This window comes from Suncus etruscus, chromosome 1 (genome assembly GCF_024139225.1).
Source record: "Suncus etruscus isolate mSunEtr1 chromosome 1, mSunEtr1.pri.cur, whole genome shotgun sequence".
NCBI classification, from domain to species: domain Eukaryota; kingdom Metazoa; phylum Chordata; class Mammalia; order Eulipotyphla; family Soricidae; genus Suncus; species Suncus etruscus.
In genome coordinates this window covers 206,347,346-206,375,094 of record NC_064848.1, presented here as the reverse complement: position 1 = coordinate 206,375,094, position 27,749 = coordinate 206,347,346, and the positions used below count along the sequence as shown (strand labels likewise).

The 27,749-nt window shown below is 61.1% G+C and overlaps 1 protein-coding gene across 2 annotated transcripts; it reads left to right on the top strand.

Moving 5' to 3' along the window:
* On the top strand, positions 1–27,749 carry CYTH1 (cytohesin 1). Of its 2 annotated transcripts, none has more exons than XM_049776627.1 (13): positions 1–50; positions 18,097–18,179; positions 18,375–18,439; positions 20,284–20,350; positions 20,652–20,770; positions 20,879–20,959; positions 21,050–21,162; positions 21,440–21,588; positions 21,802–21,913; positions 25,203–25,279; positions 25,562–25,633; positions 25,837–25,991; positions 26,580–27,749. In XM_049776627.1, the coding sequence occupies exons 1-13, from the start codon at positions 29–31 to the stop codon at positions 26,656–26,658; spliced, it is 1,194 nt and encodes a 397-aa protein (XP_049632584.1). In that variant the 5' UTR covers positions 1–28; the 3' UTR covers positions 26,659–27,749. The 2 variants fall into 2 exon arrangements, with proteins under 2 accessions (XP_049632584.1, XP_049632591.1); XM_049776634.1 differs by lacking the exon at positions 1–50 and adding an exon at positions 14,951–15,049 and having other exon boundaries at positions 21,802–21,914; positions 25,201–25,279.

The window sequence follows — 27,749 nt, the reverse complement described above, 5'->3', positions numbered from 1 at the left end:
GACGCGGCGGAGCCCGGGGGCCGGCGCCATGGAGGAGGACGACAGCTACGGTTCAGTCGGGCGGCCCGGCCCGGCCCGGCCCGAGTCTGCTCCGCGGCATCTCCGGGCGGGACCCCGGGGCTTTGCGGGGCGGGCGAGGGCCCCGCGCGGGGTTGGGACCCCGCACCCGGCGGATCTGGGGGGCGCCCCGTGCCGGCTTCCGGCGCCCCCGCCCCGCGCCCCGCAAGTTGAGTGGGCCGCGTCTTTGTTGGGGTAAGGCGGGGCGCCGGCCCCAGCCTGTGCCCGCCTGTCTCCATCCTTGTGCCCTCCTGTGCCCAGCCTGTGCCCGCCTGTCTGCCATGCCCCAGCTCGTTCCAGCCCGTGCCCCCCTGTGCCCCACCTGTGCCACCTCTGCCTCCTCCCTGTCGACTTTGTGTCTGCCTGTGGTCCCAGCCTGTGCCCGCCTTGCCTCATCCTGTGCCTGCCTGTGCCCCAGTCTGTGCCGCCTGTGTCTGCCCATGCCCCCAGCTTGTGCCCACCTGTCCCCCAGCCTGTGCCCGCCTGTCTGTCACCAGTCCTGTGCCAGCATGTGCCCTCCTTGCCTTCATCCTTGCCTGCCTGTGCCCCACCCTGTGCCCAACTGTGTGTGCGCCTTACCCTAGTTTGTTCCCCGCCTGTGCCCCAGCCTGTGCCCGCCTGTCTAGCATGCCTGTGCCCTCCTTCTCTCATCCTGGTGCTCACCTGTTTCCCCAGCCTGTTGCCCCTCTCTCTGCCTTTTCCCTATCCTAATTTTCCCACCTGTCCCCAGCATGTTCTAAACTACCGTCTCCTTGTCCTTTTGTCTGCTGTCTGTCCCCAGCCTGCCTGTTCCCTGAGCCTGTCCCCCAACCTGTCCCTGAGCCTGTCAGGCCGGCCTGCCCCCTCCTGCTGCTGAGGGTGCAGTGGGCCAGACCCTTTCTCTGCTCGGGACAGCAGGGTGAAGCCTCAGATGCGGTGTGGTGCTGGGGGTTCACCTGCAGGTGTGGGCTGAGTGGCCCCTGTTTGCCTCCACCCTGCACAATGCAGCTGTTGTGCAGAGCCTGGTTGCACTGGGGAGGCTGGGTCTGAAGCCCCCAGACATCCCGCGGGCAACCGCTGGGGCACCACTCCGGTAGGAATGTGTGCTCAGAGCGGGAGTACAACTTTTGGTGGCAGGCAGAGAATTGTCGGTGGGAACTCAGGGATGTGGCGGCTGGGTGGTGGCTGTCACGGCTGTCACCACCTCCATCTGAGTGAGGCTGGGAGCTGGTGGTCCGTGGCAGGCTCCATCCCCCCAGCTGTGGGGCTGGCGGCACCTCGATCTCAGGGACCCTCTAGTGGCCAGCGTGGAAAGCACATAGATGCCCTCCCATGCCCCTGGTCACCTTGTGGGGAGAAGCATGCCGGGCCTGGTTGATGGTGTGACCCGCCCCACTGCGCCTCCGGGCACACAGACTATCATGGGTATTCCACCTGGCAGTGCTTACCTCGAGCACCCAGTTCCACTGACTCTTCAGCTGGTCACAGCCTCTAGTACACACCTGCTAGCCTTTGGAGAACAGAAGCCTGTTGGTGCGGTGGGCTGTAAGCCTAGACCTGGCCTGCTTCAGACCTGAACTTGAACTCAACAAGGTGGAGTGGGCAAATGCAGTGTGCGCCCTGTCTCCCTTGCTACCACGACCTTCCCGCCAGTCAGTACGCAGCTCACACACCGTCTCTCCACATCAGCGGCCCACGTGGAGGCCTCCGGTCTATCCCCTTCGTGTCCTTTCCTGTTTGCTGTATTGCTTGGAAGCTCAAACCAGGCCTCCGCTGCCTGTGACTTCCTGGGGTTTCCAGCCACCACTACCCCGCAGCTCATCCCGCTTCTGTTTGTTTTCTTGTTTTGTTTAGGGGCCACACCTGGCAGAGGTCAGAAATTACAACTGGTGGGCTCAGGGGACTCTAGGAGATGCCGGGGATCTTGCTGCGTGCAAGGCAAACACCCTTCCCACTGTGCTATTGCTCCAGCCCCTTGTCCCATTTCTGGATTCAGGGCAGGGGTGTCTTCCTGGTTTCTGGGCCAGAGGAATTTGTTTACTAAGTGTCACATGCCGGGTCACACCAGACAGTACTCAGGGGTTACTCCTGGCCACACCAGGCAGTACTCAGCGGTTACTTTTGGCTCTGTGCTCAGGAATCACTCAGGAGCATATGGGTTGCTGGATATCGAACTCAAGTTGGCCACAAGTGGGGCCAACTCTGGAGTTTCTCTTCCCTCCCTTCCCTCTGTCTGTCTGTGCTGGGACTCCTGTCTCCTGCCCCCACCCAGGAGGAGTAAGGGGAAGGCCAAGGAGGTTGGGGGGGGGGCGCTGTGGGGGATGGAGAGTGCACAGGGGCTGGACATGGGTGTGGACATGGAGCGACTTGGGCAATGTCAGGATGACGTTCTCGATGTTCGAGGGTGGTCATGCTCCCCAACTCAGCAGGAGGCTGGTTTGAGGGCCCTGCTGGCTGGCGTGACCTTGTGGGGAGCCTGGTTCCCCAGAGGAAATGCTGCCCAGAGATGGTCCTTGTCCCCTCGGTGATGTCTGGGGTGGGAGTAACCAGATCCTGCCGCCCTTCACTTGGGCTGCAGGTGCCCAGCAAAATCAAATCGTATGGAGACACATCGGGAACCCCCTGGCCTGGGGACCCTGTTTGTCTGCTGACTTCCCCCCACCTGCCTTTCCCAGGCTGCTCTCAGGGCTCCATCATGCTGGCCCCCTCTCCCCACAAATGCTCCCTTCCCTGCTGCTGACTGGGGCGGTGAGGGTGTGCGGTCTGCAGGGGGGACCCACTGTTTCCTCTTTGTGCTTCCAGAACAAGCACTGGCCCTGCTGCTTGCTGCTGCGGGGAGGGTGCGGGCGTGGGGCTCCATCTCCTTTGGCCCCCACATGGAGCACGTGGCCAGACCCTGCCCCACTCTCGGCCTCCTGCTTGCTCAATTCCCCAGTTCTCCTGGAAAAGCCGCAGGCTGACGCCTTTATCACAAGGAACACGCTTTGCTGAAGTCTGGATTTTCCTAGGAAATCTGGAAGTCGGGGTCCCCGTAATTACACATCGAATCTCAGGAACCCCCTGGGCAGCATTAACATGTCAGGAAGTTCGGAACATTCTTAAAATGTCTGATTCCTTGTTCCCAAGGCCCGTCCTGCTGGGGTGAGGACTTGTTTCTGGTCACTGCCAGGGTGTCCTGAAAATACCTTTCTTTTTTACTTTTTTCTTTTAGGGGAGGTTTTGGGGCTACACTCAGGGCTTACTCCCAACTGCACTCAAATTACCGTGGTGGTGCTCGGGGTTGGGGGACCCTACAGGATGTCAAGGATCGAACCCAGGTTGGCCACGTGCACGACCAACATCCTCCCCACTGTGCCTTTGTTCCGCCCCGGGGAAAGTTTGCTGCTGTGACTGCCTATTGCATGGACCTTGGGGTGTTTGACAGGGCTGGAGCTCAGAGCGGGGACCCCTGTTGTCCCAGTTGTACTGTTATCCTTTCCTCCCCTTCTCTGTCTCTGGAGCCGGTCTCTGGGAACAGGGAGCGTCTTTCACCCCTGTGTCTTCTGGCCTCTCCTGCGCTGCTCGAAGCAGAAACCCGGAGCAGCCTTTCACATTCACATCCCAGCACAGAGCACTGTGGGGTCTCTGGGTCCCCAGTGCTGAAGGGTTGGGCTGTGACATCACAGTGCCCAACCCGGTGTGCTCTGACTGCCCGATCATGCATCCTTCAACAGCTCCAGCACAGTGGGAGGGAGCTGGCGTCCAGGGCATGGCCCGCAGGGAGGGATCCCGAGGAGCCCACAGGCTGCTAGGTTCTGCTCTGTCCCTGTTGCTGGGTCTCTGTTGCCGTAACAGAGGCCGGGAGAGGGAGGAGGTGGGGGAATCACTTAGAATGTTCAAGATGCAGAGCCCACATCCTATGAAACTGCTGCAGCTGCTCTTCTGCTTCTTCCTGCCATGCACAGAAGCTCCCTGGGCCGGGCCACGGGTTTGAGGGGGTTGTGAGCGGCTTCCTGGGGGGCCAGGAACTGGTCTTCTTGCTCGACTGAGCAAGAAAGAGTGTGCATAGGGCCTGCTGTCCGGGCTGAGTTATGTGTTCCAGGTGGGGTGGAACCACCATCAAAACCCCAAAAAAGGCTGAAGGGGTCCAATAAGTGGGTTGGGCCCACCTTGCCTCCTGCTTAAAGGAACTTGGCCAGATGCTGTTGGAAGCCTGCCCGGCCCTCCCCTCCCCTCTCCTGGTAGGACGAGGGCCTGAGAGAGCAGAGCTGTTCTGTCTCCCAGGACGGAACAAGATGGGCTCAAGCACATGGCTGCTGGATAGGGAGCAGGGAGAGCCGGCAGGTGCACCCCCCCCCTTTTGTGGGTCTCCTGGGGTGCTACAGGTGGCTCTGTGGAGGCACCTGAGTGGAAGAGGGGGTCTGGCTGGAGCAGAGGACCAAGGCGGAAGGCTGTGTCATGCGTGCTGAGAGGGGCCGGGGCACCCACAGGACTGGCTGGCAAGGCCCCAGGAGCCCGGACACTTGCCCTCAGGAAGCAGGAGGGAGTGGCTGGGGTTCCAGTGGACAGCACAGGGTGCCGGCAACAGTCCACTTGGACAAGGGTGGACCCTAGGGCTGGTGGGGATGGACCTGGCATGTCCCTGGGAATCCAGCTGGCCTGTCGGAGGCAAGATGGGGAGTCTCTGCCAGTCCCTCTGTGGGGCGCTTGCCCTGAGCAGGATGTGCATGCCCCCGCCATGCCCTCAGGAGTTCAGCTCAGATTGTGCCTGAAGGCCTGCTGAAGCCTCTGGGCCCCACACCTGCTAGGCACTACTGGCTGCTGCTGGAGAAGCATTTGCAGCCTTTCTGGGTCGTCCTCTTGTGCTCTGTTGTGCCTGTGGCCAGTCCCATGTGTCTTTTGGGGGTCACACCTGTCAGTACTCAGGGCTTACCCCAGGCTCTGTGCTCAGAGACCATTCCTGGAGGGGTTCGGGGGACCATATGTAGTACTAGGGATTGAACCTGGGTCAGCTGTGTGCAAAGCCAGTGCCCTCCCCGCTGTCTGTGGCCCCAGTCCCCTGATCTCTAGTCCTCTGGTTTCTGAGCTGGTCTCCAGCCAGATCCCACGACTCCCTGAGGAGTTTGTGTCTGTGCCTGGGAGAAAGCGCAGGGTGCGTGCACGCGGGACTGGCTATTGTGTCAGCAGGCATCACAGACAGACCCTGGGGCCATCCTGGCGTTACCCGAAAGTCCAGGCCAGCAGATGACCTTCAGGACAGAGGGAAAGTGGGGCCCCAGGCTCCAGCATCTCCCAGTCCGCAGGGCAGATTTGGTGCCGTGTCTGTGGATTCAGCTGCTACAGCTCTTGGTCGGCCTTGGAGGCACCTCCAGGCTCCCTGGGGAAGGGCCCAGCTTCTCACTCTGTGAGTGCCCCGTGGTCAGCGCATCCTCTGCTGGGCCCTCGCTGGGTCAGAAGCTTCTGGAGAGGCCTGACCTTGGCCCTAGGATGTGGGAAACAGACAGACGTTCTAGCACCTACACCCAACTGGCCACTTCTGGCTGTTCCAGGTGTCACGTCACCCCAAGATCCCCGCCCTGTCCCCATGGGGCTCAGCCATGGACCCTGTGGGGTCAGCCTTTTGTGAGCATCCATGCAGCCTGGGAGGGCAGAAGTCAGGCCCCAGGACTCCCCCCACTCCCAGTATGGTAGTATGGTGGTGTTTGGATCTGTTGGGGGAGCAGCGGAGAATCTGTCTCCTGCAGCTGTGAATTACCAGCCCTGCCCGCTGTGCCTGCCCACTTTGCTAGGCCCATATTCCCCGTGGCTGTGCTCTGCTCACTGTGCCCTGCCCTGCTGTGCCCAGGGCTGTCCCTCTGCAGTGAGTCTACACCCTGCGGAGGCTCTTCCCACTGACTGCTGAGGCCTGGGACCTTCCCTCCGGCCGTTTAGATGAGGAGGTGGCCTGTTCTCAGGCTCAGCCTGGTCCAGGGGAGCCCCTAGGCTGCTGTCAGGGGGAGGCCTCAAGCAGGAGGAGATGTTTGGGTGGCACCGGTCAGTGTGGGCCACTTTGCTGGCTGTAGTGCTGGGTGCATGGTGGGCACTGTGGCAGCCTCATGCGGGGGCGCCTGCTCCTGGCCTTGGTTCTTTCTCTACACCCTGTCTGCTGCGCTCTTTGTCCCCCAGGATCTGCTTTCCCATGTGGGGTACTACACCTTTGTCCCACCAAAGCTGCATCAGGGGATGGAAACCAGTAGTGTCCAAAGATTTGCCCGGGGATCTGCACTTTGGAAAAACCAAGAAGCTCCTTGCTTCTGGGGTACCAGAGTGAGACAGCTGTAGTGGGGTCTGGGAAGGAGGGATGCTCTCGGACCCCAGCGCAGGGCTCAGGGACGAGGGGCCCGCTTGGAATCTGAGGCACTGCAGAATACGGGAGCCCCCAAAAGGCTAGGCCTGTGTGGTGCTGCAGAATACAGGCCCCCGAAAGGAGGGCCCATGCCGTCAGTACAGATGCAGGTTTCCTGTTGGTTATAAATAGAGGTTTTTTGGTTTGGGGTTTTTTCTTTTTTTTTTTTTTTTTTGGTTTTTGGGCCACACCCTGTGACGCTCAGGGGTTACTCCTGGCTATGCGCTCAGAAGTTGCTCTTGGCTTCTTGGGGGACCATATGGGACGCCGGGGGATCGAACCGCGGTCCGTCCTAGGCTAGCGCAGGCAAGGCAGGCACCTTACCTCCAGCGCCACCGCCCGGCCCCGGGGTTTTTTCTTTTTATCTTTTTTTTTTCTTTTGAGCTACACCCAGCAGTGCTCAGTGGTTGGTTACTCCTTGTTTGGCGCTCAGAAATCGCTCCTGGCAGGCCTGGGGGGAAATGTGTGAGATGCCGAGGGTCGAACCAGAGTTTGTTCTGGGTCAGCGACACGCAAGGCAAACACCCTACTATTATGCTATCACTTCGACACCATATAAGTAGATGTTTTGGGTGTGTGTTTATCAGTTCATCACATGTGCAAATGTAGGCCTAAGGTCCGGCTCCAAAACCCATCCAGACAGCCAGAGGTAGGAGCTGGGCCTTTGCCTGGGCCTCTTGGCCATCTGCATCCAAGAGACTAGAAGAACACCAACCAGCAACCAGCGCTTCTTGCTGGCTGGGAGAGACTGGTGGTGATGCGTTCTGTTCAGGCTGAGTTCGTCTCTGGAGCAGGCCTATGTGACCGGAATACAGAGCTGCTCCCTGCTGTGAGCACAGTGGAGTGAGTGGGCAGAGAGTTGGCAGGGAGGGCACCCGCCGTGCACGCAGGCCACCCCCAGGCACAGCCTAAGAGCTGGAGACAGGCAGCCTTTACGGGGATGAGTTCGTCTTTGGAAAGGCTTTTTTTTTTTTTGGTTTTTGGGTCACACCCGGCAGTGCTCAGGGGTTTCTCCTGACTCTGCTCAGAAATTGCGCTCAGACCATATGGGATGCCGGGATTCGAACCACTGTCCCTCTGCATGCAAGGCAAACGCCTTACCTCCATGCTATCTCTCTGGCTCTGGAGAGGCATCTTGGTTCCTCCCAGGGTGCTGGGCCCCAGGGCTGCACTCAGCTTGTCCTTGAACCCTGGCCCCATCTTCTCAACCTGAAAATTAAAAGTGTACCCCCTTCTATTTTCTTTGTTTGTTTGGTTGGGTTTTTGGGGGGTCATACCTGGCTACGCTCAGGGGTTACTCCTGGCTCTGGTTCAGAAGTCACTCCTGGCAGCTTGGGGGATCATATGGGATGCCAGGAATCGAACCTGAGTCTATCCCAGGTCAGCCCAACCGCTGTGCTACCACACCGGCCCAAAAGTGCCACTTCTGATTTTTTTTTGCATGTCTCCCATGAGCTGTTCACGAGATTCTGGGGTCCCTCCCTGCCATCCTCTGTCAGTCGGGCCACGAGGTCAGCCGAGGGCAGTGCTGGGGGGACCTCCAGGGTACCACATGGTGCCAGGAACCGAACCCCAGCCAGCTGGCCCAACAAGGCAATTTACCGAAGTCAAGTCCTCGACTCCCTTTAGGAAACGAGGGGATGGAAGCTGATGCCACCAGTGAAACATCATAGGAACAAAAAGGACCTAAGTACTTGCTGGAGGTTGGCTCCCGGTATGGGGGTGGGGGTAATCCTGGGCCCATCCTTGGCCATCTCTGCATGCTGGCTGGGCAGTGCTCAGGGCAGGACCGCGGGGGAGGGTCGTAGCCCTCAGCTGTAGACTGGGGGACAAATCTGTGACTGGCTCCATGCATTTCCCTCTGAGTGGGGGAATCTCTGGGGACTAGGTCTTCAGGTTTCAGCAAGACATAAGAGGGGTTTTTCTCAGCCTGGCCTCGCCCCACCTTCTTCCTGCCGGAGCCCCTCCCCACATTTCCTTCCTGCACCCCCTCCCACCCCACCCTGCTAATCCACCCCCATTCATGCCATTTCCACCTGTGCCCCCCCCAGAAGATCTTGGGGGCCCACAGAGGGCCTTTAGGCGGCAGGGAGGCACTTCCCCTGGTCACGCCCCCCTTCCTCTGTTCTGGAGTCCAAAGCCTGAATGGCGATCAGAATGAGGGTTTTGTGTAGCAATCTGTGAAGGGGGGCTCACCCCAGCTACGTCTGGGGGGCCCAGGCTTGTGACTTATGGAGGAGGGGGGGTCAGACACAGGAACCCACATAGCCACATAATGGTTTGCAAGGCTGCACATTAGAGCAGCCATTGAAAGGCCATGGGCAAGGCAGGGCAGGGCAGTGGTTGCGGTCCCTTGCCCACAGTGGGGGTCCACGAGGCGAGTGTGTTTGGAAAGGACTTCGGGGGGGTGGCCATCTGAGAGATGGGGTTTTCCTATGGGCACTTTGGGGCGCCCTCCCATTGAGGCCTGAGCCCCGCCTTTCCGGGCTGTTCTGTCTCCTCAGCCCCTGGCGCTCAGTGACCTGACCTGGACCGGGTGCTGGCCTGATAGAAGGGAATAACTGAGAGAACCCTGAGGCTAGGTTGGGGGGAGGGAAGAGCCCCATGGCTGGAGCAGGAGACTGCTTGAGCCCTAGGATCCCATCTGTCCCCCGAGGAGCACTGAGCTGGGAGTAGCCCCTGAGCACTGCCGGGTGTGGCCCCAGACCAGCAGCCACAGCCTGAGATGGCCATAGTGAAAAGGGAAACCCTTTGGTTAGAGCAGTGAGAAGGTGCGGTTTGGGGACGCTTATCTGCAGCCCCTGCTAGCCTACACTGCACAGCCCGGGGGTGGGGGACCTGCAGCTGGGACTGTCCCCCATCCTAGGCCAGGGAGCGTAGGGGAGCGCCCCTAGCTGGCCCTTCCTCCTCAGCCTCATACCAAGAAGTGGCTGCATCTGAGTTTTCCGAGCCGCTCTGTGGCTTGTTAATTTTCTTTTATTTGGGGGGTTTGGGACCACACCCAGCAGTGTTCAGGGGTTACTCCTGGCAGTGCTTGGGGGACCCAATGGGATGCTGGGGATCGATCTCGGGTCAGCCGCCTGCAAGGCAAGCCTACCTAATTTCTATTCTGGAGAGAGGAACGCTCAAACCAATCTGCGGGGGCCCCTCAGTTCGACACAAGGGCCAATAGCTGTGGTGCTCCTTGGGCTGGCAGTGCGGCATGGGAGATTACTGGTCATTCCAGCATCCCGGCGGTGCCTCGGAGTGAGCCTGGGTCAGCTGCCTGCAAGGCCCAGCGCCCGCCCCCATCGGCCACTTGATAATGCCTCACTTTGACCTGGGAAGTGCTTCCCTCCAGTATGGATTGTGGGCACCAGGGTGGTCCCTTTCCTTCTGTGGGCAGCGACAGCAGGCGCCCCATGTTCCCCGTGTGGGCTCACCTCCCTTTCCACGTGGTCAGCTCCACGCAGCATGTTCCGCCGCCCCCACCCCCGGCCTCTGGGAGCTCCCTGACTGTGGCTGGTGAAGAAGAGCGAGGGACGGGGTTGGGAAGGAGTCTGCTGGGTTTCTACTGGCATTGCTCCCTGCCCGCTTGTGCCAGGTCCGCGGTGACTGCCACCTGGCTCGAGCGAGAGTGGGTGCTCCAGAGAACCGGCTCCAGACCCCCTCCAGGATACACATGGGCACCCGGCTCCAGAGTCTAGGGGTGGAGGAGCAAGAGCGGGGACATGGCTGGCCGAGTGCCAGCAATGCGGAGGGTGTTGGCTTTGCATGAGGCCAATCCAGGTTCGATCCCTGGCATCCCATGGGGTCCCCTGTACACTGCCAGGAGTGATTCCTGAGCACAGAGCCAGGAGCCAGCCCTGAACACTCACAGTGTGACCGCCCCCCCCCCTCCCGCAACAAAACATAACAAAAAGAACATAGTGGCCCTGCCAGCGCCCTGTCGAGGCAACATCCCTGCGCAAACTTTGTGTGTGTGAGGCCTCTGGGGTTTCCCAGGGCAGGCTTCAGCTAGGGTACAGATCTGACTCACTCCCCTTCTGGAGTGGGGCTCCGGTCTGGGGTGAACCCTCTGGTGGTGGAAACCATCGCTGAGCCAACAGCCCCAACCCCAAACACACATGGGTCCCTTCCTGCGGCGGCTTCCTGCCAGCAGAGGACAGCACAGAGCCAAGCCCGTCTCTGCAGTGGGCAGCCAGTCCGGGCCCCTCGGGGCTGCTTCACACTTGCATTTGCAGTGCTCACACTTGCTCTGCCACCAAGATCGCTGGGGCTACTAGAGAGAGAGCCTCTCCTTTGGTGCGCTCAGTGCTCACGAGGGCTCCTGCTACAGTGCTCAGGGCTCCTGAGCTCAGTGTTTGTGGGATACCTGCTATGGCACTCAATGCTCGTGGGGTACTCCCACGGCAGAGGATCTTGGAGGACTTTAAGGCATCTGGCAGCCGCGGGGCCGTTGTTTGAGGGCCAACAGCACTCCTCAGCCCTTCTCTGCTGCGGCTTCTCCACAGCTTCCCCTGGTCCATCACCCATGCCACCATGGGGGGAGGGGGCAGGAAAACAGGGGCACCCCTGAGAAGGCACCGTCCCCGCTGACCCAGGGATCTAAAGTTTGTGGCTTGTCCACAGTTTTAAGTTTTAGAACGGTGGGAATGGGGAGGACCCGGTGGGGGAAGCAGGGCCTGAGTGGAGTGGGCTGCACAGACCCAACACTTGGGCCCGTTCACACACAGGTACACATACATGGCCCCCACAAATTCATACCCCACAAACCTGCACCTGCTCCCTCACACAGCCCCCCACATGCGCACAGTGCCCAGACACTGCCCAGCAGGCCCTGGTGGTGGTGGGTCCCCCCCAGGCCCGACCTGGCTGCTGTGGGCGGGCCCGGACCTGTGGCTCTGCCTCACGGGCGGCTGATTGGCCCTTGGGCCCAGGAAGTAGCTCTGAGCTGTCGGGGTGACTCGCCCGCCGCCCCACCCAGTGGCCCGTAGGGGGCCCACAGAAGGACCGAGGAGAGCAGAGCTGCCCACTCGGGGGCCCTTGCACGGCGCCATGGTCCTCCCCAAGCACCTGGACGAGGCTCAGGGTGAGCTGTGGAGGGAAGGCTGGTCTGTGGGTGCCGCATTTCCGCATTGGGGAGCTCCCGGAGAAGTAGGGCGGATGTGGGTGTGTTGCTGTATGTTTGTGTAGTGTCTGTCTATACCTGTTTGTGTGTCTGTATGGTATCGATCTTTCTACCTGTATGTGTCTGTTTCTGTGTGTTTCTCTCTACCTGTGTGTCTGTCTGTCCGTGTATCTGTCTCACTACCTGTGTGTCTCTCTGTGTGTCTGTGTTTTGTCTGTCTATACCTGTTTGTCTGTGTGTCTGTATGGTATCGATCTTTCTACCTGTATGTGTCTGTATGTTTCTGTGTGTTTCTCTCTACCTGTCTGTGTCTGTTTGTCCGTGTGGTATCTGTCTCACTACCTATGTCTCTCTCTGTGTGTCTGTGTTTTGTCTGTTTGTGTCTGTGTGGTGCCTGTCTGTGTCTCTGTGTGTGTCTGTGTGATTTGTATTGCGCATACCTGTATGTCAGCGGTATTTGTCTATCTCTATACTGACGTGTGCTGTGTCCTTGTGTCTCTATGTGTTTACGTCTCTATCTGTGTATCGCTTTGTCTATGGACCCTCCTGTGTATTTTGCATTTCTGTGTATCTCTCTGTAGCTGTGTGTCTCTGCATGTCTCGGTGTATTTGCTTATCTGTGAGTCGACACACTTCTATTTCCAGGTGTGTCTGTCTAAACCTATGCGCGTGCCTTTGTATTTCCCTGAACAGCTGTGTCTGTCTGTATCTCTGTGCTTCGAGTATCTCCTTAAATCTACACACGTCTTATGTATTTCTATGAGTATCTCTGTGAACCTTCATGTGTGCCTGTGGAGTTTGTTTTTTGTTTTGGTTTTGGTTCTTGGGCCACACCTGGTGGCACACAGAAATCACTCCTGGCAGGCTCAGAGGACCCTATGGGATCCCAGGGATCAAACCCGGGTTGGCCGAGTGCAAGGCAAACCCCCTCCTCGCTGTGCTATGGCTCCAGCCCCAATGCCTGTGCGTTTTTAGGTGTATTTGTATATATGAGACTTTCTGGGCGGCTGCACAGGGTCCTTGGTTCCCTGGAAGCGCATTTGGGAGAGTCCCAGAAAGGGACAGGATTGGTGTGGGGGAAGTACAGGGCTGACACAGCTCCAACCTCCCAACCTTCTTCCTTCCCGTGACTGCAGTCCTGGAGGAAGTGGGGTGGGTGGAGCCTTGTTCTGCGTTCTTTGGGGCTCAGCCTTTGGGGCTCATGACCTGGGCCAGCCTGTGTGACCTCTTGGTGCAGGTCCAGGAGTGAGGGCCCTGCTGGTGCCCCAAGAGAGTCTGGCAGGGGGCGGGGCCTGGAAACCCTTCTAGACAAAACGGCCTGTCCATATCCCCCACAGATGGGGACCTCCCTTCCTTCCGTTCCACTGTAGGGCAGGGGCACCCGCAGGAGTTCTAGGGACAGAGCCTCCCACACACTCTGTCGCCTTCTGCCTCCCAATTGGCACCCACATTATGTGCTTGCCCCAGCTGCCCTGAGCTTCTCTGAGGGGTCCCCTGACCTTTGCTGATCCTCCTGGGGGAATCCTGCTGACCTGTGTGCTGTCCACAGCCCGAAACTCCAGTTTTGCATGCGTGGTCCCTGGGTGTGGCATGGAAGGAAGAGAAGCCAGTGGCCTAGAGCCATGTCCATCCTCTGGGCCTGCAGGGCGGGGACAGGCAGTGCTGTGGCCTCCTTAGAGGAGTCCATTTCAGGGAACAGGAGCAAAGGCCCTGCACCCTGACCCCAGGAAAGTTCTGGAAGGTTCTGGGAGGAAGCTTGTGGCGCTGACAGAGGCTGCAGACTTGTGGTCACCTTAGAGCTGGGGCTGAGGGAGACAGACAGAGCCCTCCACCCCACGGCCACCCTGTCCCACAACAGCTCTCCTGGGGTCCTGGTCGCCCTGGGGCCCCATGGATTCCATTTCTAGACAGAGACTTGGGTCACGCCTGTGTCCTGCTGACTGTCCCGGCACTTGGCTTGGTCTGGGGCCCTCCCTGGGTGTGCACACTGGCTCCCGGCCAGGCCAGCGCGGCCTCGTCACCACCTGGGCTGCCCAGCTGCTGATGGTGCCTGGGCTGATGGCGCCTAGGATGAGCTAGGCGCCTCCTCCTCTTCCTCCTCCACTCGGGCCCTGTGCCCAAAGTGCTGCCACCTGCAAGCCACTCAGAGCCGGACGGGGGCAGCCTCACTCCCCATCCACGGAGCCCTGGTCCCCTGTGCCCAGCTGCTGCTTGTTCCTCCCTGCCAGCAGGTGCCCAGGCCTGTGCCCTGATGATATAGGCTGTGTGGGCCCTGTGGACCCTCCTTCTGCTTCTCTTCCCCTCCCCATGACCATTCCCCCTCAAAGCCCCCCGAGTCCTCACGTCTATCCGGGGACCCTGGCACCCCACCAGCCACCCCAGGGAGGACTCAGCCATATTCTAGTCGTGGGGCTCTTTCCAGGTCTCTGTCCCGCCCAGACCCTAGGCCCTGTGGACAGTCCTCTCCGACTTCCTGGTCTCTGGATGGCTCTTCCTGTGGCTGTGTCTCCCTGACCGTCCCCGTCCCTGAGACTAGCCCACAGGCGCCCGGCTCTGTCTTGTCCTGTCTGGGGCTTAACCCTTAGCCCAGGCTCAAAGGCCTTTGGGTGGTTCACCTTGGACGGCCTGGTCTTCGGGGGGCAGGTAGCTGGAGCATGGGGTGCAGTAACGGAAGCACGGAGCGAATAGTGTAGAGGCTGAGTCCTGTATGCCAGAGACCCCTTTGAGCCCAGGGGTGCCTTGACCTCGGGCCTGTGACCCGCCGGGCCAGGGGACATTCCTTCCCTGCTGTCTGGAGCGCTTGCAGTGGGGGCGTCAGCATGGCTCGCGTCTGAGCTCTCCACTGCCCCTTGGCCCCTGGGGGACAGGGAGGGTCCCTAGGGGACCTGGCCAGGTGCTGGGGCTGCGTGGAGGTGCCAGGCCCAGCCCCCAGCCCTGCCCCTCCTCAGCCGCTCCCTCCCCATCAGATGCCCAGATGGGCGGCTCTGCGCATCCTGGGGGAACGTGCTGGAATGTGGTGCAGTGGGGGGGAAGTGAGAGTGTGTGTGTGTGTGTGTGTGTGTGTGCGCGTGTGTGTGTGTCGGGGGGCGGGGGACCCCGGGACGGGCCTTGTGCCAGCCAGCCAGCCGAGGCAGGAGGGGCGGGCAGCGGGCCAGAGCTAGCGGCGTGCCCCCTCCGCCCGCCGGGGCCCACCCTGGCTGGGTGAAGCCCTCCGGAGCCGCGGGGAGCACGGCGGCGGCGGCGGCGTTGGCGGCGCGGCCCCTCCCCCGGGAGCCCGGCGTGCGCGCGGGGCTGTGACCGCATTCATGGAGCGGAGCCTGCCGGGCGCGGGCGCGCACGCTCTCGGGCACCGCCGGCGCCCCGCGCCCGAGTCCCCGCGCCGGGCCCGCAGCTCCGGCGCACATGCCCTGCCGGCCCCGGCCGCGGCCCCGACCCCGGCCCGCCCGCCCCGCGCACCCCGGGCCGCCATGGCCTCTGCCGCCGGGACCCAGCGCCGGCCCAGGCTCTGACCGGGGCGGCCGGAGAGGGACTCACCGCGGGTAAGCGGCGCGCGCCGGGGGCTCGGGGCCTGCCTGCCTTGGAGGGCCCCAGCGAGCGGTGGGAGGCGGAGGGCCTGGCCCAGGACCCCCACTCCTCCTCCTCCTCCTCCTCCACCACCGTCCGCCCCCGCGGCTCCGAACCTTCCGGCTGCTGGGCACCGGTGTCAGAAATGCAGGTTTCCGGGGGGCGCCCCCGCGGACTCCTGCCCCCACCGGCCTCGCTCTGGGGTGGGGGGCGCGCAACTGTGCAGAGTAGGAGCTCTGGGCGCAGCGCCTCCGCAGAGAAAGGACGGGAGACAGCCAGGATGGGGGCAGCCCCCGGACCCCTGGAGCTCAGACAGGCCCGTCCTGGCTGGCCCCTTCCCGGGGTCCCGGGAGGGAGAAGGAAGCGCTCAGAACCCAGGCCCGATGGGGAGCCTGCCGAGACCTTTCCCGGGATCCGGGTGCAGCCTCCGCTGCGCTGCAGGGCCTGGGTGGTTTGTTTTCTGGCCCAGGCAGACCTTGGCCGTGACCTGCTTGGTTTCCTGACCCCGAGGGTCCCTAGAAGAGGACCCTGGCCCTGCCCGGAGCCCTGGGCTCCCGTGCAGGGGGCTTCTCAAACCCAGCCCTGGGAAGGCACGGTTGGCGATGTGCCCCCGTGTGCCTAGGGCTGCTGACCCGCCGTCCCTACACCCTGTCCCTGCAGACTCCGGCAGCTGCTGGTCGGGGTCCTCCGGGTCTGGAAGTTGAGTGCTGGGTTCAGTGGTGGAGTTCCCCAGGCCCCCGCTGTGAGCGAGTCTCCCTGAAAAGGTAGCTTGTGGGGTCCGGGACAGCCCTTGGGGTCCCCAAAGTAAGTACCGAGCCTGTCAGATGCCTCGGCACTGGGCCCAGCGGCTCTGGAAAAGGACCCACTAGCCAGCACATAGTGGTCCCTGCTGTCTGAATGTGGGCGTTGTGTGGGCGTGAACTTTACCGGGTCGGGGAGCTGCAGAGATAGGACAGCGGGTAAGACTTGCCTTGTGTGCGGCGGACAAACCCTTGTGTGGGTTTGAACCTCAGCACCCTGAGCCCTGCCAGGCGTGACCTCTGAGCACCTCTGCTGTGGCCCAAAGCTCCATCCATATCCAACCTACTCGGGAAGTGTGAGTGGCTGTGCTGTGGCCTCTCACGGCCTCTACTTTGGTTGTTCTTGGGGGGGCGGACTCGTGGTCAAAGTCTTCACTAGTGCTGGGAGGGGGAAAGGGAAGCGGAACCCAGAGTCTCTGCAATAAGAGGTTTTGGTTTTTCTTTCCTTTTTATTTTTGATTTGCTTTTGGGGGTCACATCTGGCCATGCTCCAGGGATCTTCCTGGCTCTGTGTTCAGGAACCACTCCTGGCAGTACTCAGGAGACCCTCTGGGACGCTGGGCTTGGAAGCCAGGTCAGCTTCATGCAAGACCAGCATTCTTCCTTCCCCACTGTGCTGTCGCCCCGACCCCGAGTATAGTTTAAGCATATGAAATACGCCAGCATAACCCAGTTCTGTGCTGTGGCCTGCGCCCACGTTTCCCTGGTGACCTCCAGAAGTTTCCACCGAGCTCTGTGCCCGCCAGAAGCTCTGTCCTTCCCCCCCCAGGGGCCTCTGCAACCGCTTCCTGTATCGTGTCTGACCTGATGCCTCAGGGAACCTCCTGCACCTGTGCTCTGGCTGAAGCCTGCTCCTTGGGAGGAGGCAGAGCAGGGCTGCCCACCAAGCCCCACTGTCCTCTAAACTTCCTGGGTCCCCTGTCCATCCCCACACCATTCTGGGATCCCTGGGATTCCTATGCCGGGTCATTTCCACACCCACTTGCCCCGGTCCTGCTGCCCAGCTAAGTATGGCCTGGAGTTGGGCCTGGGCGCTTCTCTCATCCTGTCCAACCCACACGTGGCCCCGGAACTAGGTGTGTGTGTTGGGGGTCAGTGGCCCCCCACGCCCAGGCTGTCACCAGGCCTTTGCCAACGCAGTCTCGCCGCCCCCGCCATGAGCCGCCTCCCAGACTGGCACTCTCGAGCCCGGAGTTACGTGTGCCAAACAGCCAGCACCCCCTTTCTGCACCGCCTCCACCCCGTGGCTTGCTGCCGGCTCTTATCTTGGCATTGTGGCCTGTAAGGGGCCACCCAAGCATGTCCTACACCATGACCCTGGGTCAGGGCCTTCCCAGTGCTGGAGACTTACCCAGATCTTCCACCCAGAGGCTTCTTTCACCCAGGGGCTCTGGCCAAAGCAGAAGCCGCTGGGGACCAGTCAGAGGAAACAGTGGCTGCTCAGAGCAACTCCCTACGGGAAACATAGGGAGCCGGGCACCATCTGGGCTGCCAACCTGACCATCCCGGGCACTGCCCCTTTAAGGCCAACGGTGCCCTCTGTGGGCACAGGAGAAACAGCAGCTGCACCAGGGCGCCTTGTGGGCCGCCTTTGATCAGGCAGGTGAGGGCTGGGGAGGGCCGCAGGGCCTCTGGCTGCTCCTTTGTGCGCCGGCGGGGCAGCTCCTGGCACGGAGCTCGCGTGGCTGAGGCACGTGGCTGGCGCGGGCGGACAGGGAGGCTGTTTGATGCCGCATCTGCCCACGCGGGGCCAGGGCAGGGTGTGGGCCCATCCGTGCCAGCCCCGCCCTCCGCAGCTGGGAGCTGCCCTGTCCTCTCCAGGCCTGTCCGGCCCGGCCTGTCCTACCAGGGCCCCAAGGGGAGAGAACCCAAGGCCTCATTGCCTTCCTTGTGGGCTCCCCTGTCAGTGCTCAGCTGCCTGCTGCTCCCCTGTTAGTGCTCAGGGGTTACCCAGGTGGGGCCACAGAGAGACTGTGCCCTCCCGCCTACTCCGATCTCTCTCCCTCCATGGGCCTGAGCCCACCATGTCCTTGGGGGTCTCCAGGGATCTTTTTCCTTTCAGGAGCATACCAGGCTGCCCCTGACTCACTCCAAGCCTCTTCCTGGGGTCTGTAGTGCCTCTGGGGTGAGATGCCTCCCCAGGCCTGTGGTGTTGGGGTGAGAGGGTCTCAGATACTCCTGTGGGGTCATGGTCGCTCTTCTCAAACACCCTCTCCCAACAGTGCCCAGTGACCTGACCCCGGAGGAACGGCAGGAGTTAGAGAACATCCGCCGGAGAAAGCAGGAACTGCTGGCTGACATCCAGGTGGGCACCAGGAGCTGTCAATGTGGGATAGGAAGTATGTGTGGTGCTGACTGGACTCACCCCGAGTTGAGCCCTGAATTCCGAAGTCTTCTGGGCCTTCCTGTCCACTCGATAGCTGTGCGTGTTGGGGTGGAGGGAGTGTGGGAGTCTGGGGATAGGGGCCTGACACCTTCTGGGTCCCCTGTTGCCCTGCAGAGGTTGAAGGATGAGATCGCAGAAGTAGCCCATGAGATTGAGAACTTGGGGTCCACGGAAGAGAGGTGAGTGTCCTGCTTGGCCCAGCCATTTGCACATGTGTGATGGGCCGAGCCCCCACATGTCTCAGCCTCTTGCAGGAGGCTGCTGTGGCCCCTGCAATGGGGCCTGCCATGGCACTGGGACCCACCAGACCAGAAGTAGTTCTTCCATCCCTGTCCCTGTGCTCAGCCTTTGGAGTTCACCATTGTCACCGGGTACAGAACATTGGTTCCTCCAACAGTTAAGGGGTCAGAGAACAGCATAGCAGGGAGCACTGGCCTTGCACACCGCCCATCTGGGTTGAGTCCTAGCATCAGATAGGATACCCCCAAGCCTGCTAGGAGTGAGCTCAGAGCACAACCCCATGCTGTTATAGTAATTAGAAGTACCAGATAGTATCGAGGCCAGCCAAGAACAAGGAAAAAAGTGCAGCCTCCTGTCTGGGGAAGCTCCTGCTCTGGAGATAAGTGTGTTCAGCACACAGGAAGCCCTGCTCCCAACCCTAGCATCACATGGTCCCAAGCACCCCAGGTTTGTTCCAGACCCCGCCCAAAAAGAATGAAATGGGGGGTTAGGGCCAGAGAGATAGTACAGCCGTAGGGCATTTGACTTGCATGTGGCCAACCCAGGATGGACCTGGGTTTGATTCCCAACATCCCATCCCATATGGTCCCCCGAGCCTGCCAGGAGTGATTTCGTTGTTTTTTTTTTTTTTTGTTTTGTTTTTTTTTGGTTTTTGGGTCACACCCGGCTGTGCTCAGGGGTTACTCCTGGCTGTCTGCTCAGAAATAGCTCCTGGCAGGCACGGGGGACCCTATGGGACACCGGGATTCGAACCAACCACCTTTGCTCCTGGATCGGCTGCTTGCAAGGCAAACGCCGCTGTGCTATCTCTCCGGGCCCCAGGAGTGATTTCTTTTTTTTTTTTTTTTTTTTTTTTTTTTGTGGTTTTTGGGTCACACCCGGCAGTGCTCAGGGGTTACTCCTGGCTCCATGCTCAGAAATTGCTCCTGGCAGGCACAGGGGACCATATGGGATGCTGGGATTCGAACCGATGACCTCTTGCATGAAAGGCAAACGCTTTACCTCCAGGAGTGATTTCTAAGCATAGAGCCAGGAGTAACCCCTGAGCGCCACCGGGTGTGGCCAAAAACCAAAAAAAAACACAATAAAAATTTTAAAAAAAGATGAAAAACAAAAACAAAAAAAAAAAAAAGAAGAAGAAAAAGAAATGGCCCAAAGCATGAGCTCTGAGGGGACAGTCCAGCTTAGACAAGGTGCCTGGCCTGGAGACCAGCCAGAGCCCACCTCTAACCAGGGGCCTGGAGACCAGCCCAGAGTCCAACTCAATGGCCTGGCCCAGAGATCCCATCCTACATTTGGACCACTGCTGAACAACCAGCAGTTTCTCTTAAAGGTCGACATTATCCCCTGTAACCTGGTTGTGTCTGCCCGGCCCAGCCTGGCCCCTGCATATGCCCCATAGTCAAGCTTTCCACGCCCGCCGAAACCTGCCATCAGGGTTTCTGGAAGCGGCCACTCGTGCCCGGCTCCCTCCTCGGGCAGTCTGGCAGGGCCAGGCCGGAGAGAGCTGGCCTGGTGGGTCTCCTCAGGGATGCGACCAGTTCCTGAAGGAGAGCACTGAGTCTGGGAGGGACACTGAAGTCCAAGAAAGGCTGGACAGAGCTCTGGGGCCAGTGAGGTTCGGGTCTGCTATGTACCTAGATCCTCATGCCTGCTAGGCCCAGCCTGTTAGTCGTGCATGTGGAGAGGCTGAGCTCCTAGGGACCCCCCTCCCCATCCCTTATGACCTGCTTTGGGGACCTGAACCTCCCACCCCACACTGACTGGGCTCTGGGCCTCACAGGAAAAACATGCAGAGGAACAAGCAGGTCGCCATGGGCAGGAAGAAGTTCAACATGGACCCCAAGAAGGTAGGAGGCGGGGGTCCGGGCGTACACAGGGTTACCACCTTTCCCAGCCTCTTCCCCTCCCTGGTGGAGCCTGCCCTGCCCACAGAGGCCCTGGGCTCTGTCCCTGGCACTGCCGAAGAGGGAAGAAGAGGAATGGGTAACACCAGGTCCCCTGAGCTGAGATTGAGGTGCTCCCTGCTGCTCGCCAGTGGGACCCCAACACCCAGCCACGCTTGCCAAGGGGTGTGCTGGACCCCCGCCAGCACGCACCCATGGGGAGGCCCCAGCGGCCGCTCACAGCGTCTTGTCTGTGTCCATCCAGGGGATCCAGTTTCTCATCGAGAACGACCTGCTGAAGAGCACGTGCGAGGACATCGCACAGTTCCTGTACAAGGGCGAGGGGCTCAACAAGACGGCCATTGGGGACTACCTGGGGGAGAGGTGAGGGGGGGACGGGAGCCAACAAGATGGCCCTTGAGGATGACCTGAGGGAGAAGGGAAGGGAGGGTGGGTGCTTGCCCCATCTGCTCCAGCCCCCCTCTCCTGCAGGGACGCTTTCAACATCCAGGTGCTTCACGCCTTCGTGGGGCTGCACGAGTTCACCGACCTCAACCTCGTGCAAGCGCTACGGTGAGTGAGGGTGGGGTGGGGCGCAGTGCCCCCGGCATGGTGACACCCCATCCCCCTGCGCTGACACCTCCGTGTCCCCCCCCCCCCCAGGCAGTTCCTGTGGAGCTTTCGACTGCCGGGGGAGGCGCAGAAGATCGACCGCATGATGGAGGCCTTCGCCCAGCGCTATTGCCTGTGCAACCCTGGGGTCTTCCAGTCCACGGGTGAGGCGGACACCCCGACCCTCACCCCTGCCCTGGCTAGGCCCCGGATCTGGGGCGAGCGGAGGTCCTGCCCACTAGGGACTCAGTCCCGGTGTGGGAAATGCTGGTGTCAGCAGGAAACAGGACCCATCTGGGGCTTGCCCTGAGCTCTCTCGTGCCCGCAAAATCTTCAGGCAGAGCCTGTGGGTTCCCTGGGATGGACCTGCTTCCCCCTCCCCTCCCTGGGGGACACTCTCCCTCCCCTGCTGGGCCCCCCCTCATTGGCTGGTCTCCACAGACACCTGCTACGTGCTGTCGTTCGCCGTCATCATGCTCAACACCAGCCTGCACAACCCCAACGTGAAGGACAAGCCGGCCGTGGAGCGCTTCATCGCCATGAACCGCGGCATCAACGATGGCGGGGACCTGCCCGAGGAGCTGCTGCGGGTGAGGACCCTGGACCTAAGTTGGGGGGGGGAACGTGGGTCCCGTGTTGGGGTGAGGGGATTCTCACAAGCTGGGCTCTCAGCTTGTTGTGGCCGCTGCCGGGATCTTCTTGGCCCCGAGCGAGGAAGGTATGGGAGGTGAGGGTGGAGGGTGGAGGGGTGAGGGTGAGGGGTGTGCAGAGGTGCGCTGTGTCCTCACTCCCGGCGCCCCCAGAACCTATACGAGAGCATCCGGAATGAGCCGTTCAAGATCCCCGAGGACGACGGGAACGACCTGACTCACACCTTCTTCAACCCCGACCGCGAGGGCTGGCTGCTGAAGCTGGGTGAGCTGGGCCCGGCCCTCTGTCCCCTTCCCCCTGCTCCCCGCATCATCACTGCCTCCGCATCAGGCTCCACTGGCGCGTGCATGCCCCCCCCACCTGAGCCTGGCTGCCACTCACCACGGCACAGACGCTGCCTGGCCCGGCAGCCACTAATGCTTCCACGGCCTGGAGCCCTGCGCCCGCCCTGCTCTGCCCTGCCCTGATCCCCAAGGAGCAGGGAGGGGAGAGGCGAAGAGAGGAGAGTGGCTGGGGGAGTAGACAGGGTCTACCCTGGAGGGTTCAGGGTCTCCTGCCCCTCAGAAGAGCCTCTGTGTCAGGGTGTTGCCCCCTGTGCAATCAGGCGGCTTCGGGGGCTTTCAAACCCCGCCTTGTGCTGACTGGGACCCTGATTCAGCTCCCTCTTACAGAGCTCGTTGCTCACTGCCAGGGCCCTGAGGATCCCCCAGCTGCCATCCTGCCTGAGGCCTGGACATGGACTTGGGGGTGGCTGTGGCTGAGGGGGGAGTTGCTCTTCCTGGAGGGTGTCCCATTCACTGTGTGGTCATGAGTGGCAGTGGAGGCCACAGGTATCCTGGTGCAGCGGAGCCCTTAGGTGTGACTTGGTGCTGGAGGGGCCACGGGCTCGGCTCAGCCCACCACATCCTCCTCATGCATAAGATCAGCCATTGCCTCCTAACATAGACAGTTCCTGCATGTCAGCCCCAGTACTGATGGCTTTAGAGCCCCAGGACTGATGTTAAAGACCCAGAACTGATGGTGTTAGAGCCCAGTACTGAGGATGTTAGACCCCCAAGACTGATATTAGAGCCCCCGGGACTAAAATTAGAGTCCCAGTGCTGATGTTAAGGGTCCTGTACTTCTTATGTTAGAGTCCCGGTAATGATAGAACCCCCTGTACTGATATTAGAGCCCTAGTAAAGATGTCAGAGACCCCAAGGCTGGAGCTAGAGCCCCCTGTGCTCCTTCTTTTCATTTGTCTGGTTTTTTGTTTTTGGGCCACACCAGTCGGTGCTCAGGGCTTACTCCTTGCTCTGTACTCAGGGATCACTCCTAACAGGCTTTGGGGACCATGTGGTATGAAATTTAACCGGGGTTGGATGCGTGCCAGGGCATCACCACTGTACTATCGCTCTGACTCCTTTTCTGTACTACTGAGGATGTTAGATCCCCCAGTACTGATATGAAATACTCAATACTGATGATGATGGAGCCCCCTGATACTGAGGATGCTAGAGCCCCCCGTATTGAGGATGATGGAGCTCCAGTACTGAGGATGTTGAACCCCACATACTGATGGTGTCAAGCCCCCAGCGGTGGCGTGCGGATATGGGGCTCACTTTCTGTCCCGTGGCGTGCATATCCTGGCCGTCTGCCTGCTCACAGGCTTATGGGTCTCACCGCTCCTGAGCTCCATCTCTCTGCTCCGATCCATCTCAAACCCACAGAGACATTCAGAATCCAAGTTCTTCTGAGAGGATGTCTGGTCCCAGGTGTTGGGGGGAGGCCTCAGATCTTGCCTTTACTGGTGGGACGTGGTCAAGATAAGCCCCTTTTGACCCAGAGTGCCTATGCCTCAGTACTGCCCTCGGTGCTCCCTCCCCCCGTACTCCCACCTCGGGCTTCCCCCAGCCGTCGGGAATGTGTGATGCATTGCGCTTGCAGATGGAGGAGGCAGGTTTGGTTTCTCGGTTTTAATTTTCTTCTCTCCCCATTTGTATGTGCCCATGACCTTGGCTCTCCTTTCCTTGCCCCACTCTCCAGGAGGTATGTAACCGACCCGCCCACCGCTCACCCCGCCTGGCCACTCTCATTGACGCTGTAGCTTCTCGTCTCGTCCCTCTCGCTCCTTTGTTTTCAGTCGCGGCTGCTGGTGTTCTCGCTGCTTCTAACTCGAATACAGTCCCTGGGGAACTGGCGGGGGGCCCGGGCTTCCCTGTGGGCACCGCAGCTGCCCACTGGGCAGCAGGGTCCAGAGGGGTGGCGCGTCCCGTGCCCGGCCGGCAGTATTCCCGCACGCTCTCAGATGGCAGATGTGCTGGATTCCAGCAGACGCTGTGAACCAGCCTGGCAGAGAGGAATTTCTGGAGAGGAGGAGAGGGCTGGCCGCCCGGTGCAGGGGGGTGGGGTGGGCAGAGCACAGCCCTGGGCAGCTGCTGCCCGTGCCGTCCCCTCCAGATGAGCTCCCTGAGCCCTCCCTGCACTGGGGTCCTGGCTTGGGAGGCCCCCAGGTTCCACAGGGACTGTCCGGTGTGCATTACTGCTTGTCTCCGTCCGCCGCCTGCCGGGCCTCGCTTGCCTCCTCCATCTCCCTCCATCCTCTGCCATCGGACCCCCGTTCCATGACCTCCTCACCACGGGGAGGGCGCGGGGACTGAGCATGGGGTGTCCCCACGGGGTGCAGGAGGCTGCTGAGCCTCAGACCGCTTGTCGTGAGGTGTCGGGGCGTGATCCTAGCCGGCTGCACTTCCAGCGTCTCCCCGTCTTCACCCCCCCCCACCCCTAGTTTCCCCTGCTGGCCACATGCAGGCTCTTGCTGACCGTGGGGCCCTAGAGACAGGAGACAGAGGCAGGGCTGGGACACGTCCCTCTGGGGACAGGTCAGAGGTCAGGGTCAAGATGCTTCGGGCCGCTCTGACCAACCAGTCACATCATCTCCTTCCAGTTGGGGTCCCCAGTAGATCCACCAATGGGTTTGGGCTCCCCAAGACCCCCTGGTAGGCCGGTACTTCCTCAGGAAGACTCCTGCCCTGCTGAGGCGGGGAACACCTAAGTGTCCCCCGTCCCTCTTCTCTGCAAGGACTGAGAACAGGATGGAGTGTCTGTGAATGGCCAGCTCCCAGGAGGGCTCTCGTGATGCCTCGTGGCCTTTGGCCTTTGCAGTCTGGGCAGGGACACCCCAAGGTGCTGGGCAGCATGGGCGTGGGAGTCGGTGTCTGGGGGGTCAGCCTTCGGCTCCTTCCCCCAGGATCCCACTGCTGGTTTTCTCTATAGTTCACCGTGCCAGGGACCTGATTTCCCTTCTCGGCCACCTTATTCATCCTCCAGCACCCTGGGCCTGGGGCCCAGGAAGGGGTGCCCCATGGGGATGGCAAAAGGTCTGATCTGGGTCCCCATGGTTCTTGCTGGGGTTCGCGGGCTCCCTGCCAAGCTCCCCCACCCCACTGAGCTCTCCAGGTCCTGCCCTGGCCGGCCGCTTGCTCTGGGCCCAGCCGTTGTGCTTCCATGTGTCTCTGCCACTCCAGTCCCCTCCCCCCTGGGCCCCATCCGAGGCGGTGACGTTTCTCTGCAGGTGGCCGGGTGAAGACGTGGAAGCGACGCTGGTTCATCCTCACAGACAGCTGCCTGTACTACTTCGAGTACACCACGGTGCGTCCAGACACTCTGAGGGGTGCGGGGTCGGGGGCAGGCCTCCATCTGCCCTGTGGGGGAGCCTATGCTCAGGGAAGTGGACCCCCCCCCCCACCCAGGAGCTTGGGCTCCTTCCCTTCTGGGGAGCTCAGGGCTGTGGGGTGGAGGCATCTGCAGGGCCACACGTGCCCTCTTGGGGAGTCAGGGCTGGCAGAGGCACCTGGGGGCTGCGGGGTATTGGATTGGGCTCCTGGTCCCTTGGAGGGAGACAGCCTGGGCAGTGCCGCTTCTCAACTGCAGGACAAGGAGCCCCGCGGCATCATTCCGCTGGAGAACCTGAGTATCCGTGAAGTGGACGACTCCAAGAAGCCGGTGAGGCTACGGGGGATGGACGGGGAGATTCAGGACTAGGGGGATACGAGGGGATATGGGGATCTGGGGCAACATGTGGGGCCCTAGGGGCTCTGTCAAGGTCCACATATTAGAATGGTCAGGGCAGTGTTTCTGGGGGGTCCACAGAGCCAAGGGGAACCCATATCTCCATCCTCTCCTCCCCTCTCGTCCGGGCTCCCCAGAATTGCTTCGAGCTCTACATCCCCGACAGCAAAGACCAGGTCATCAAGGCGTGCAAGACAGAGGCGGACGGGCGGGTGGTGGAGGGGAACCACACAGTCTACCGCATCTCGGCGCCCACGGCCGAGGAGAAGGACGAGTGGATGAAAAGCGTCAAGTAGGTGGAGGGTCGGGGGGGGGGGGGCCAGGGAGGGCCGGGCAGGCACAGGACAGGGCAGGCTCACCGCTGGCCCGAGGCCCCAGTTTCTGTCCCTGCACCCCCAGGCTCTGCCCTAATGGCCCTGGTGGATCCCAAGATCTGCTGGGCCCATGAACATGTCACTGGGCCAGTCAGTGGGGACCAGGGAGAGGAAGAAACCCAGTGGGGCTCCAGGTTCCCGGGGTATCCTTGTGGGGGCAGATGAGCTGGTCCAATGGCAGCCTCAGAATCCAGGACTCTGCCAAGAAATGGTAGCAGGGAAGGAGCCAGTTCCCAAAGCCAGAGCAGCTGGAGATGGGGGTGGAGTGGAGCTCCCGGGGATACTCCATTCTCCCCCACTCAAACTTCCACATCACGGCTGGAAAGTGGAGGGCGACCGAGAACGGGGCCACCACAGGAGCCCAGCCTGGCCCTTTATAGCAGTGGATGCAGCAGCTGGGAGTGAGCATCCAGAACCCCACGGTTCTCTAGGTCCCTGGAGCTCCCCCATGATCACGTTTGTTCCTTCCCACAAAGCTCTGCTCAGTGCCCCTAAATCCCCCACAGGGCAGCCATCAGCCGGGACCCCTTCTATGAGATGCTGGCAGCACGCAAGAAGAAGGTCTCATCCACCAAGAGGCACTGAGGCAGCCACGTGGGCTCCGCTGAAGGCCCGAGAGACGTGGGGGGCCCTGCTTCTCCCCTGCTCTGCACCCAGGACCCCCACATGGCCGTTTGCACTCGGGGCTCCTGATGTAGTTCTACCCCGTGCCCCAGTCTCTCAGCCTCTACCTTCGATGTGGTCAGTGACCGAGGGATGGGAGAGGAGCTGCGTCCCAAGCGAAGATGAGGCCGACGGAGCCTGCTGGGTTGCCTGCCCTCCTCCCCCGGCCCTGGGGCGCATCTGGGGGCACTTCTGGAGGAGGAGGAGGCCCTGGGGCAGCCCCAGCCCAGCAGTGAGGACTCGGGATTTGACAGGGTCGGCCGAAGCTTCGGGGCACAGCAGGCTCCTCCTTTCTTCCGAGCCGCTTTTCCATTCCAAGTGCCTGGAGAGCACTGTGGGGGCAGTCCTGTGTAGGGCGGCTCCTCTCGGACCCTTGCTCGAAGAGCTCGCGTCCACCCGCCACGACTAACCAAAGCCACGGGCAGCCCCACTTGCTCCCCCAGGCCGTTTCAGAGGACGGAGCAGGTCTGGCTGCCCAGGGCCTGCACTTGTCACCTCCGGGTAGGCCCCAGGCGGACTGGGGCCCAGGGGCGCCCGCAGGCCGGGATGGGGATCGAGGGGGGCTGTGCCCCTCTGCCTCCCCGCAAGACCCCGACTTCTGGGCGAGGCCGCGAAAGCACGGCTTCTTCACTCAGGGACTCTGGGCAGCCCCTGTCCAGCCCATGTACCCCCACACCCTGCAAGGGATGCCCTCGCCTGCAGGTGGCGCTCATCTCTGGAAATCGCTTTTGTAGACCAGCCCCTGGGGTGCGGGGTCGTTCCCCCCAGTCATGCACGTCCTTCCCCTGGGATGGCCAGGCCCAGCCTGGGGTGCTGGAGTGTGGGGCCGTGACCACGGTGACTGGGCCAGCCTACAGCCCCTCACTGTGCTCAGCTCCCCGATGACCCAGGGCGCACTGGGCCATGTGACCTATTTATCAGAGTTGTAAATAATCCATGTATAGTTTTCTCTTTTAGATTATTTTGTATTTGTTTAAAAAAAGTTTTGTCAAATATAAACTATAAAGAGATGA